Source organism: Trematomus bernacchii, unplaced genomic scaffold (assembly GCF_902827165.1).
Source record: "Trematomus bernacchii unplaced genomic scaffold, fTreBer1.1, whole genome shotgun sequence".
Lineage (NCBI taxonomy): Eukaryota > Metazoa > Chordata > Actinopteri > Perciformes > Nototheniidae > Trematomus > Trematomus bernacchii.
Window position 1 is genome coordinate 3,049,995 of NW_022987705.1, and position 13,122 is coordinate 3,063,116.

At 39.0% G+C, this 13,122-nt stretch overlaps 1 protein-coding gene across 6 annotated transcripts in view; it reads right to left on the reverse strand.

The window, feature by feature from the left end:
* Positions 1 to 4,719: 4,719 nt before the first annotated feature.
* The window catches only part of zmp:0000001168 (signal-induced proliferation-associated protein 1), a 36,983-nt gene continuing 28,580 nt past the window's right edge, over positions 4,720 to 13,122 (reverse strand). For 4 of the 6 annotated variants that reach the window (XM_034139857.1, XM_034139853.1, XM_034139855.1 and 1 more), the window contains 3 exons: positions 10,653 to 10,725; positions 8,776 to 8,854; positions 4,720 to 7,451 (listed from right to left, as the gene is read on the reverse strand). In XM_034139857.1, the coding sequence (XP_033995748.1) occupies positions 7,308 to 7,451; positions 8,776 to 8,854; positions 10,653 to 10,725 (296 nt within the window). In that variant the 3' untranslated portion in view covers positions 4,720 to 7,307. Of the gene's footprint in view, positions 7,551 to 8,775; positions 8,855 to 10,652; positions 10,726 to 13,122 lie in introns of all 6 variants that reach the window. The other 2 variants (XM_034139858.1, XM_034139859.1) reach the window with 2 other exon arrangements.

A 13,122-nucleotide genomic window follows, 5' to 3' on the forward strand; every position in this document is an offset into this window, starting at 1 on the left:
CATTGCTATCGGGATGTTAAGAGCATTCCATGGAATATAACAAAAAGTGTTTCTGAAGTGAATTACCTACTCCACCTTTAAGTCTATTGACCCTTGCTATGGGAGGCTAACCATGTTTTCACTCCCATGATTAAATCATACACACTAAAAAGCCCGTGTAGCCTAGCAGTGGTGCCAACAACAGATCCTGAAGAGCCATAAACACTACATGTCATTTTCCATCTTACCTTCTCTGCACCCAACAGCTCTTGATTAGCAGAACACACCTGGTGCTGCTAATTAGATGTAATAGCTAAGTGAAAAGAGGAATCAGCTACACCAAAATTCAAACTAATAATCAGTCCCTCATATAAATAAAGTGTAGAGAACCTTAAACAGGGAATACATCAGTAAATCAGTAATGTTTTCAGGTTTTAAGAAATCTCCCCCTAAACTGATATGTGATTATGACATCTTTATGTGGGGAGTTCTTGTCAAATAAAATAAGTGAACCTATTATGTTTAGCATTTGGCCCGTACATTTGCATCCTCATAAAACATTTGGGAATTGTTTTGAATTGTCTTCTTCTTCTTCTTCTATGCCTTTGTGGGTGCATTACCATGCTTTCTGTGTGTGTTATCGCCACCAGATGTCAAGCAGTGGAATAACAAGTGCATGGGTGTGGATGTACGGGATTAAGGTGGAGAGATAACAGCCATAATAATCATATACTGCTATATAGTACAAACCAAAGTAGGTGAGGTCAGATAAAAGTAGGTGAGGTCAGATAAAAATGTGTTTACAGTTTGGACGTTACTCAACAAGAGATTTCACCTTTTTTCCCTCATCTTTTTTACTATACTCATTTCCAGCTCTACTTGTATTGCTATAGATAACAATGCTATAAGTGAGGGGCCATCCCTGCTGTCTGTTTTATGAAACTGACTTCTTGTCACATGGAGACCTTCCAGAAACATGGTGAAGATTAAGAAACACTGCGGCATAGCGGTCTGCTGCCAGTTTCCCAGAAAGTAGGCCTATATTAAAGTACACAAAGCCTTTTGCATAAACGTGCATGAACTGTGCAGTGGAAGTAGTCTGTTTTATGTCTCCTACTCAAAATTAAGCGCTTAAAAAATACCTTCACTTCAGTAAAATGATAGCCGAGAAAGTAGCCTCGTACTGCACCAGGCCTGCAGTGTCCTGGAGTTTTTCATTCTTTAATGTTTAACTGAGTTTATGACAAGAGGGCGGGACTCATGGATTTATGACGTACATGGCTTGTTATATGAGGTGCATCATTTATTAACAGGTTGCATTCTGTACAAAGTGTTTTTTCCACAGAAATGTGTTGAACCTGCATATTAGTTTTGTTGCTACAGAGTCCTAAAACTTCAAGGTCAAAACATAAAGAAGTTTTGCATTTTTAAATCCAAGTATAACTAATGAAACGTGTTAAATTGTTTATATAATTGCATGTTGGGGTGGATACATAAACTATTGGGCGTATTTCTAAACTTTACACTAACACCTAACTTGTTTGTAGTTGTAGATGTGTAGTATGGATCAAAGCTAAGAAATCTGACTCATACAAGTGATGTCAAGTCTAATTTATGGCAGGAAAACAGACGTGATGATGCAGGCAGACTCACATTAGGCCTCATACTGGTTGTATGGGGCAACAGTGGCCTGGCCCCACACACACACACACACACACACACACACACACACACACACACACACACACACACACACACACACACACACACACACACACACACACACACACACACACACACACACACACACACACACACACATGGCCTCTGTATTTACAGAACACGGGTGAGTCAAACTGCCGTAAAGCCCTTGAGCTGTGTGTGACACATCGCCCCTAGTGAAGAGTCCGTCCTGCGCTCCAACCCCAAATAAAGACATCGGCCAGCGCATTGTTGTCACCAGTGCTCCTCCTGCTGTCAGGCCAGGGAAGATGAAGCGTTTTTCTGCGGCTGGTGTTTAGGAAAACCTTCCAGAGCACAGAGTCCTGGAAAATGTTTGTATGCTGTATGATCATGGAAGCAGCTTTGGAAAGTGTATTTGTCTTACCTCGTGCTATTTCAATTCAGGGAGATGGGAATGTGCATCCAATCAAACTGTTTTTAAACTCTCACTTTAAATCTCTACATATGTCATACAGGCTGGTTTTATATGTTGATACTAACTATAAAGATAAATCAGATTCAACTGAGGGGGCTTTATAGTTTACTGTCAGCATTTTTCAGATGTCACATGACAGAGGATATCTATACAAACAAAGCTGTGCTACAACTTTTCAGCTATTCTGGGGAGATTTGAAGGGTCAGGGACACCAGCGCCCCACTGTGCTTGTTCAGCTGATCTGAGTGACAAACAGGAAGTTAAACTGTCATGTATTTGGATCCTTTCAAAGTGTGGTGGTCACACAGAGCTCCAGTTCTTTACTGCTGCACCCCTTCAGCGTCCACATGCATTGTCACAATAAGTCTTGCTCACAGTCACGATTACAAGTTTTCTCAACAGTCGTATTATTCTAACACATTAAAGTATTTTCTAAAGCAAAACCAGATCATTCAGATAAATATGAACGACTAATGAGCCGTGTTATGTTTTCCGTGTGTTGTGATATCACCTCAAACATCTGATTTAGAGCATGAAACAGTTTGATTGTGAAGAGATGAGTGTTTTCTATTCCTCATTCTCAGCGTTGATGGTTTTCATTTCAGCTGTGAGATTGATTTACAACTGGAACATCACTGCAGTATACTCTGGGTGTAGAGAACCACTCATATATACGTTTCAGGTAAATAATGAGGTTTGGCTGATCAAGTCTAAGATGAACCATAACCATTTCAGCTATTTGCTATTCTCTACACACTGTGTCCTGTCTGATGCCTGTGCTGTATTCTTCCTTGGAGAATTAATTTGCCGTGAAGATCCAGATCTAAAACGAATACTTCTTTAAAAGTACCTCAAGCATGACCTTCCCCATGTGTAACCAAGTATATTTAATCTAGTACTCTACTGAAAGCAAAGGTGTAAAATATCCCAGAAGCTAGCAAGATTCAGTTAAATTAAAAAAATATCCAGCTGAAAAACCCAGCCCAGTGTTGCTGATTCTTGTCCTGTGATAGTAGCAGGCACTTACTCCAACATAAACAGGCTGTTGTTAGTACTCACACCTGTTCTGTGAGTAGCTTCATGAAGACTGGTGAAGGGCATTGAGAGCCGGGCAGAGTGCGAGCAGCTGGTAGTTTGTTCAATCATTTTTTCCTGGCTGGATGAAATTCTTGGAATAATATATAATAAAACAAGTTATTTTACATTCATATAGGATTTGGCGTCATCTATCATTGAGGTTGCAGATTGATACCAACTCATTACCCATCTGCTCACACGCCTACTTTCATATTGTTTACTCAAACATCTGCATGGATTTAGATGAAACCACTAAACATGATATCCCTATATTTTAAAATGTGCTCCATGACAATATTAAGGAAAAGTTTAGACCATAATAAATCAGGAACACAATTGTTAGGGTTAAGCCATTCTTCATAAAGGGGACTATAGATAATTTTGTTCAGGTGCTAATACGATTTTGAATGCAGGATTTTTTAGTTCTTATTCCACTGCTGGACTTTCCCTTTTATACCAAAAATACATTTTTGTATACCTATGTAAATCTACATTTTTTTTATTAGAACCACATTGTGAGTCAATTTCTATTTGCACATATTTCTTTTGCTTTCATTCTATTTTATAAATTGACATATACATTTTCCTTTTGCAGCCAATCGGATTTGGCCATGACACCCACTTTGAGAAAATAATGTTGATGCCTTAAATCAACATTGTTTTAGGAAACAGACAGAAGGGATGGCCCCTCACTTTTAGTATTTATATCTAGCAATATAAGTAGAGGTGGAAATGAGTATAGTCTATATGAAAAAGATGAGGGTAAAAAAAGTGAAATCTCTTGTCGTGTAACGTCAAAACTGTAAAATCATTTTCTCCCTGTGCTGCTTTCAGTTGAAGATTCGGCTCTATTTCAGCTCCAGACTCCAGTCCAACATGTGAGACCATCAAGACGTCTGCTCCTGGACAAATTATCCAAATGTGTAGTCCCTAAAGTCGTGACCATATCATATTCCTAATATGACAACATGAACAATAATAATTTAAAAAAGGGTTTAAAGGTAAAACACTTTTCCCTCTTGGTAATTTCACTCATGCAAATAATTAAAAACGTAACATATCATTGCGCTTTTAATCGTTTTCTGTTCAATCTAAATTAAATAGAGGTGTAAAGTAAGAAATTGATTGCTTGAAGTCTTAAATAATGTGCAAATGTTGTTTTTTCTCTAAACTACCCAATTAAAACCCTTTTTTTCCATAGTGGTCTTCTCTGCTGTCTGTGTTGGATAGAAAATATTTAAAAATCTCTGAACTTTTACTCGATTAGTTTTAGTTTATCCTGTTATCTGTCTTTCAACAACACCGCCCAGCATCATATTTCTAAGGAAGCTCGCCTGCCTTCGGGAAATTTGTGGCGCCGTTGACAAAACATCTGTATCAACTTATTTCCATATTAGTAGATGCATGTGATGCCCAAAATATTGTTGTTTCTCCCCCCCTCCCTCCTCATCCCTCTGAGGTCATTGAGCCACAATCAGATTTGTTTTTCTCCAAATACTCCGCTGGATTTTCTTAAACCATTTATTTTTAAATACCAAAATAATCATTCCTTAGAGGAAGCGTATACGCCATTCAACACATTCATATTTCAACTGGATTTCAATGCATCATCAGTCATTTTCAGCACTGTTTTTCCTTTTAATTTGCTTTTAAAAACCATATATTTGTCGGTTTGCTTCTTGAACAATCGGTACTCAACGAGCTTATGGTAATTCTTCAGACCAACAACACACATCTATTATTATTATCTGTTCTTTCGAGTGTAACTTAATGACTTTTTCCTTGCACGGCGGATGAAAGACCAGATGTTGTCACAGTCTCTTAGAAAATCCTACATCTGCCACAAAAAACCCTCAGTTAGTGAAACCAAAGACAAAGAAATGAGGTCACTAAGCTGGGTTAGCATACATTACATTTTCTGATAGGCACAAAGTCAAAGAAATAAGCCTTCACATAATCAGAGCTATGGCTGAAATAGCTAAAAACTATAATAATAAGACCCAAAGTCACATTTAGCAAGATTAGCAGATTTTGTCATATCATGGTTGATGGTCTCTTACAAAAGAAATGTATAACCAACCTTTCCTTTCTGCCCTGTTTCACATTTTGTTTTCCTCAAGCCTTCCCTCCAGTTTAAACAGCTACAAGAAAATCCACATTTGCATGATTAATAAGTTACATTTTATACATACACACATACAGAGGGGAGCCTGGAAGTTGCTTGGCACATTCTCATGCTGGACCAACCTCCTACAATCTAAATAACTATACTGTACAGGACACAGTAAAACAGGTCTTCCCACCCACCCCCCCCCCCCCGTCTCCCTGTTGAGTCGCGAGGCTTCAGCATGTACAGGAGAGGAAGCAGGACGCCTGCATTAGCACTTCTCTGCATAATCGTCCTGCAAAAAGGAGGGCATACACAACCCCAATGCACTAGTTAACATGGAACAGCTGTACATACAGTATCGTCACATACTGATAAAGTTTAGATTCATAATTTAATCTGTATATACTGTTAATATGCTGGTACCAGGTATTCACAGTGACTCTAAAATTAAATTACAAGAGGAAGTTTTGTACAAGAAACAAGAGAGTCTGAGTGAACGTTTGGCATCCCTTTTTGTCGGGGTTTAGTTTGTGGACAGTTCGGTTTTATTTCGGTGGGATTCAGGAGAGCTGCCTGGGCTTTTTTCATTGGCACTGGAGGAGAAGAGCTCCGACTCCTCTGAACACGCATTTCAGTATCAGCGCCATCAGCAGTGGACACAAAAAGGTGAGGTAAGGGGCGAGATCATATCCACCTCCTTATGTTGACATAGCCTGGGCTAAATGAAGTACAGTACAGTATGTGCCCCATCCAGTGATGATTTAACAACAAAAAAGTGCAAGAACGACACAGAAACACAGTTACTCACACATCAGGGTGGAATGGTAAGACGTCACCTACCTCTACCACTCATAAGCCATACTAAACAATTACCCGAAATAGTCACTGTAGACATCCGCCAAACAATATTCTGTATTATCTCCAGGTGCTTTATTCTGACACCTAAAGCTATTTTGCCAGCTGGAGAAAAAAGAAAGCTGCCTTTTGGCGTTTGTGTTTCAGGCCAGCAGGAGGAGGTCTTCTACAGTATGACTGCTACAATAGTGAGGTTAGAAGAAAACAGCTACAGGCAATCATGGGAGGAAGCTGAAGCAGTTCTTTTCCTGCCATTGTCTGCGTCTTCACGAGAGGTTTGACCCTTTTCAGTATCCCTTTAATACTGTTTTCATACATACTTCCAGGAGGAATAAGCATGCTCGGTTCTTTTTGTTTCCAGTTTACTTCCTTTTCATGTACGAGCTTTTTAAAGATAGTCTCTCCCTAATAACTGAGACGTGAATGGGCAGAGAGTGATGTCCTTACATAACAGGCCTTGCTCTGAGGCTAGTCAGTTAGCATCATTACATCTTTTGAAGTAGAATGCTGCCTACAGGCCTGTCATTGTCACGTTCCCTTTTTTTTCTCTCAAGGCCTTCCACACTATCAGCGCCGGGGCAGAGCCACACTCAGACATTGCGACTACACGCGTGGCAGAGAGGAGAGCAATTACTACCGTTCACATATATTATCGGTGATATATATATACACTTTTGGTCATTTCAGATAAGACACCACCAAACATGCTATACAGTGTCTCTCAGTCTTAATTGCCACTTTTTATGCAAGTGCTATTTAGCCAAGCTTGTCAAGTATTTGAAGCAAGGTACAGGAAGAGATGCACACAAACAGACGCACACGCACACACACATCCACGCACGTGCTGTATGGCACACACTGAGAGAAGCACTCTGGCATAGCAGCAGCCCCAGAGCTGGTCAGTCTATGAATGTTGAAAAATGTATTTTCTTTCTTTTTTATGGGTTGATTTTGCATACTCCCTCACCAAAATGCAGGTCCAAGATTCAGGATTTAAGACTGTGATAATACACAGATCGAAGAGGATGCGTGTGTGTCTGCCTTACGAGCAAAATAAGTATACTGAGCGTACAGTACAAGCTAGTACGGTTTGCATCTCTACGCTGATGTGTGTGTCTCTGTGTGAGGCTAACAGGGCTTGTTGACGTTGCACAGCAGCTCGGTGACTTTGATGAGGCGAGCCACCGTGCTCTGAGACTCCTCCTGCAGCCGCTGGTTGTTCTGCCGGAGGCTCTGCACCTCGGCCTGCAGCACCGCCTTGTCCTCCTTCTCCTGAAAGACATCGGCACACAACAAAACAAAAGCCGTCGCTCAGATCGCTGTGGCAGGCACGGGAGGGGAGCGACAGGTACAGCGGTGGCTTTAAGGAAACTAGTGGGCACACATAAACACAGAGCTTGAAATAAAACAACAGCAACAGTGTAGACCACGCTGCAGTGGAGGAAAAGAAACCCACAATCCAAAAACTGAACTACTGAGACACTGAACTGATCATTTCTGTGGTGGAAAATCAGATTTGAAATGACAGGAGTCAAATTTGGGTTTAAGGCTGCTGGTCAGACTGAGTAAGAAACAAATCAGCGGCTGTAGGGGATGATTGTTTTTCATTATTGATTTATCAGATGATTATTTGTCAATGAATGAAATGTCACGTCAAGAAGTATTGAAACATTTACAACATATTAGCCCAGAGCCCAAGGTGACAGCTTTAAATTGTGCTTTCCGACCAACCACCCAAAACCCAAATATATTAGATGTACTGATTATATAAAACAGAAAAAAAAGCAGCACATTTGTTTCATTCGTTACTTCATAAACGACAGACGATTTATCGGTTATTTTAATCAGTTTAATTTTCTTTTGAGCAACTTACTGTTTGAGCATTAAATGGGTATTTTATCATTATTCTTGAGTGTTCATAGACTCAATGAATTGTTGAAAATATTCATTGGATGAATCAATAATGAAAATAGTATAGTTAAAAATAAATAGAAAATGTTCCATATAGTAGGGAGAAATAATATGTTTATATAATATGTGTAAACACAGAGACAAATACAATATTTACCAAAAGTTCTCAACACAAGATCGTGAGATGTGGTTGACATCTCGACTTTGTGTTGAGAATTTTCCATTTCTGTTTCTGAATTTAAGAATAAGACTAAGGAATTCATTACATACAGTACTTTTACATACATACATTTTTAGAAATGTACTAGAAAATATTGATAACAGCATTAAAGGAGTTGTCGTACATACATTTCTTTTAAAAGTATGATCTTTTAATATTTAAAAAAAAAAATCTTAAATGTTACTGTACAAATTTACAACAACATAATAAATAAATAAATGCTTTTTGAGTGTTTTTTTGTATTTAATGCATCCACAGTGAGCCCGCTGGAACTTAAAATGGCCGAATAGCCGGGAGGTTTTCTACACGTAAACAAAAGCCTGCATGAGAAAATACAAATCGTCTCGCACAGAAGCGATAGAAGCTGAACAATCGAAACTCTTTCTCCTACCTGCTTACTCTCCCGTGGGGCTCACTGAAAAAGTAACTACAGAACAGAAGAAACATTCATGAAAGTCAAAGCACCTTTTGCAGGTCATCCTGCAGCCTCTTCAGCATGGACTCCAGCTGAGACACCTTCTCCTCCAGGTGGCCTGGAGAGTCACTGCAACGAGAGAGGCAGTGACACTTCGTCAACAGCAATCACAGCATTCAGAATCAAAAGGGCAGACATGGGTTAACGAGCAACGAATCAACAAGATGGATGTCTTCACTGTTGCATTTCATATTAAGTATTGTATTTCTTTAGTAAAGTTATATTCTCCTGTTATCCAGCCATTCTTCGTTTCATACGGATTCAACTTTTCAATTAGTGTGATTGGTCGTCGAGCCGTGGCAGAGCTGAAGACTTCATTCCCGTTCCATTAATGTTCAAATTATAGATCAATTGATAGTAATTGCTAACGTTGACAGGCAGACCCTTTTCAAGTGAAAAATACCATCCCATCATGCATTTCCTCTGACTGCTGTTATACAAAACAACGCTCCTTGTCTCCTTGTGATCGGAACAGCTTGATAATGCTTTGGATTGAAAAACATGACATTGTCGACACATTTCTTCGGGATTTAAATGTATTTTTAAGTTTGAAAGTTAACCATCAAGCCAAATATATTTGTGTTATGATTAGTTTAAAGCAGGGGTGTCAAACTCAATTTCATCGCGGGCCACATTAGCATTATGGTTGCACTCAACGGGCCGGTGGTAACTATATAAATATACATATATAAATATATATAAAATAATGTATTATATGACATTATTGCCTCTGAATTGGATTATTATCGGATAGGATAATAACTTAGTAATTAACTACGTCTGAAAGCAGAAGTCCAGGGCAAATAATTGCAAGTTTCTTCAGTGCGCATGTCACAAAACGAGATGCATTGTGGGACATGTAGTTTATGGGCAACCTGCTTCTGTAAAGTGGCATGTAACCGTATAATAAACGTATTATATTCTTTGCAAGCTCTTGCGGGGCCACATAAAATGAAGTCGCGGGCCAGATTTGGCCCCCGGGCCTTGAGTTTGACACCCCTGGTTTAAAGGGACCGTGTTATCTTTCTGGGGTTTTCCCTTTCCTGTAGTCTGTTATATAGGTTTGAGCGATTGACCAATAATAGCAGAGCCCGCTAGCTAACCAATCAGAGCAGACTGGGCTCTGGTTTCAGACAGAGGGTGAAAAGAGGTGCTGCAGAACAGGAGACATGTCACAGTAGAGGCGCACAATACTAATGTGAACCTGAAAAGGAGAATAATTGGGCCCTTTAAAAGCTTATTTGTACAATTTATCCAAAAGTGCAATTTCAAAGAGATTATTTTTGCAGATGTCTCTTTTATTCCACACATATCATCTGAATCTAATTCTGTTATTCACCTATTTTTATATTCTGACCTGTACACTACGTGGGAGGATATAAACTGTGCTTGTAAATCATTCAGACCTCTTCTAAGGAAAAGCTTCACATTGGTGCTTGCTTATTTGTTATTGACCCATTTTTCTGTTTTACTTCTGACCGATAGTTCTGCTCACTTGCCATGTTGAGACACAGCACGGAGGAGAGAATAATGCGACGCAGGGGCTGAAAAAAAACCTGGAATAAAATGGATCAGAGCTGGAGTTTAACAAAAAGAAGACCACAGCAGTGAGTCAGACAAGCTGTGCGTGTGCATGCAGAAGTGCATCGCTGAGTCAGCATGAGCGCTCTCTTTATGGGGGGAGAAACCATCGCATTGACTCAAACAGTTGGACGTGGCCGATAAAGTCTAAATAATTGAGAGAGAATAAAGAAGTAGAGCTGAGGAAAGGGACGTGTGCAAAGACTCAGTCAAAAAGAAAACCAAGACACTAAGGACAGAGGTATGGAACCGTCTGGATCCCCCTGAGTGTTCTGTAGCAACCCACCTGTCCTTTGAGTCTCTGAGCTTTCCGTCCGTCTGGTCGACTCCGGCTTGGGAAGGGTCTCCGGCTTTACGGTCTGTGGGAGAGAACATCATCCACATTATTGTAGTTTAAAATAATGAAAAGAAAAATCGGAGGGAGACAAAAGTACGGATAATCTTTCTTAGTATATGCTGAAATATATCAAAGCCAACTTTAGTGTCAATTCCTCTATTTGTGTTACACAGACAGGGGGATCGAAATTATTTTTCTCACCATCCCTCATACATACAAGCCTTTACAGCCCCTTAAATATATATACACTTACTTAAGCAACTAACCTTCATTTAGAGTGTGGATCCATCATACTTGTGTTTTTTTTATATAGCCAATAGTACACCAATTACTGAAAATCACACTCGAAAACCCCCAAAAGTACCTACTCTATATAAGTAGAAATTAAAAGTACTTGTGTTTTATTTGAGTATCCTCCTCTGATACATATTGAGAAAAAATGACCTTAAACTATTTAAAACCCTTTTGAAATCGTCACAAAACTGACCAGTTGACATTTAACAGATTTCATTCTTTGGACATATGAGGATCTTATAACAATTATGCATTGCTGTGGATTAAACAAGCCAGTATACAAATGTAAAAAAATAAGCACAACCTTTAACATCTACACAAGGAAAATGCAACATACACCTCAATGCAGCAGTAATACTAATCCAAATATTACATTTTCATTTAGCTGACGCTTTTATCCAAAGCGACTTACAATAAGTGCATTCGACCAAGAAGATACAAACTAGAAGAAAACAGAATCATATAAGTACATCAGGTTTCACAGAGCCAAAACATTTAAGTGCTACTCAACTAGCTTTAGATAAGCCAGTCCTTTGTTAGTATCTAAGTGCGTTTTTGTTGTTGTTTTTTTTTCATTTTATTGCTCGAAGTGGAGTCGAAAGAGATGAGTTTTCAGTCTGCGCCCGAAGATGTGTAAGCTTTCTGCTGTCCTGATGTCAATGGGGAGCTCATTCCACCATTTTGGAGCCAGGATAGCAAACCCACGTGTTTTTGCTGATGGGAACTTGGGTCCCCCTCGCAGTGCGGGTGCAGCGAGCCGTTTGGCTCGACCAATTATTATACACAATAAGTACTTTTGATTTTTCTTTGTACTGATAATACTTACACATATTTACTTAGGTAAGGTTTAATTGCAGGTCTTTTACTTGTAGTGGTGTTTTTCCCAGTGTAGTTTTTGTACTTTAACTAGAGCCAAGGATAAGAATACTGCTTCCACCCATGATTACCACAAAGACATCTTATTATACTATATTACAGTAAGAGAGGTGATCTTGCACTAATGTACATTCCCAAAGATATTGAAGTGACTGTTATTTTGTATATATTGATTGTTGTGCTTTTATCTTAATGTGTGCATATGTATAAATGTGTCTGTTGATTGTGTATACATAGGATATACATATTTTATACATATTTTTATATATATTGTATTTTTGTATGCGGGATTGTGGAAAACGGTATTTCGATCTCTCTGTCTGTACACACAAACTGAAAGATTGACAATAAAGTTGACCAATTATTATATAGAACGAGTACTTTTGATAATTTTTTTAACTGATAATACTTACACATATTTATATAAGTAACATTTAATTGCAGGTCTTTTACTTGTAGTGGTGTATTTCACAGTGTTGTTTTTGCCCTTTAACTAGAGCCAAGGATAAGAATACTGCTTCCACCATTGATTCTAATCAAATCAAATCAAGTTTTATTTATAAAGCACATTTAAAAGCGATTTTTGGTCGAGCCAAAGTGCTGTACATGTAATAAAAACACATTACTACAATCACAATAAAAGACAATAAATTACAACAGATATATAAAAAACACAGGGAAAAGTCAGGAGTCGTGCTCCGCTCTGACTAGAAGGCCAGGGAGAAGAAGTGTGTCTTAAGAGTAGATTTAAAAACCCCTAGGGTCTGGACCGACCTCACATGGAGGGGCAGAGTGTTCCAGAGCCTAGGGCCAGCAAAAGACATTACCACAAAGACACCTTATTATACTATATTAACCCTTGTGTTGTGTTCAAAAGCTGTTACCGTTCATGGTGTTCGCGGGTCAATTTTTACCCATGATTTATCTCAGTCCAAAACACAAAACAAAAATGACTATCATCCTATATTGTTTTAACTACATCATAACTAACTTATTATGCATTCATAACCGTACAATCCTGTTGTAATTTAATGTTATGGCTCAAAACACATTACACCACATATTGCACACGTGCATATGTGTGTTCAGGTTCAAGTGTTAGTGTACATATTCTTTGAGAAAGGTTGAGTTCCCGTGGGGGGAGGGGGGCAGAGGGAGGGGAGACCAGGTGCATGTTGCGAAAAATTATTGTTACAGTTGATGAAGGGGGTGGGGGAGGGGCGTCTAAAGTCAAAGATGAATCTTGATA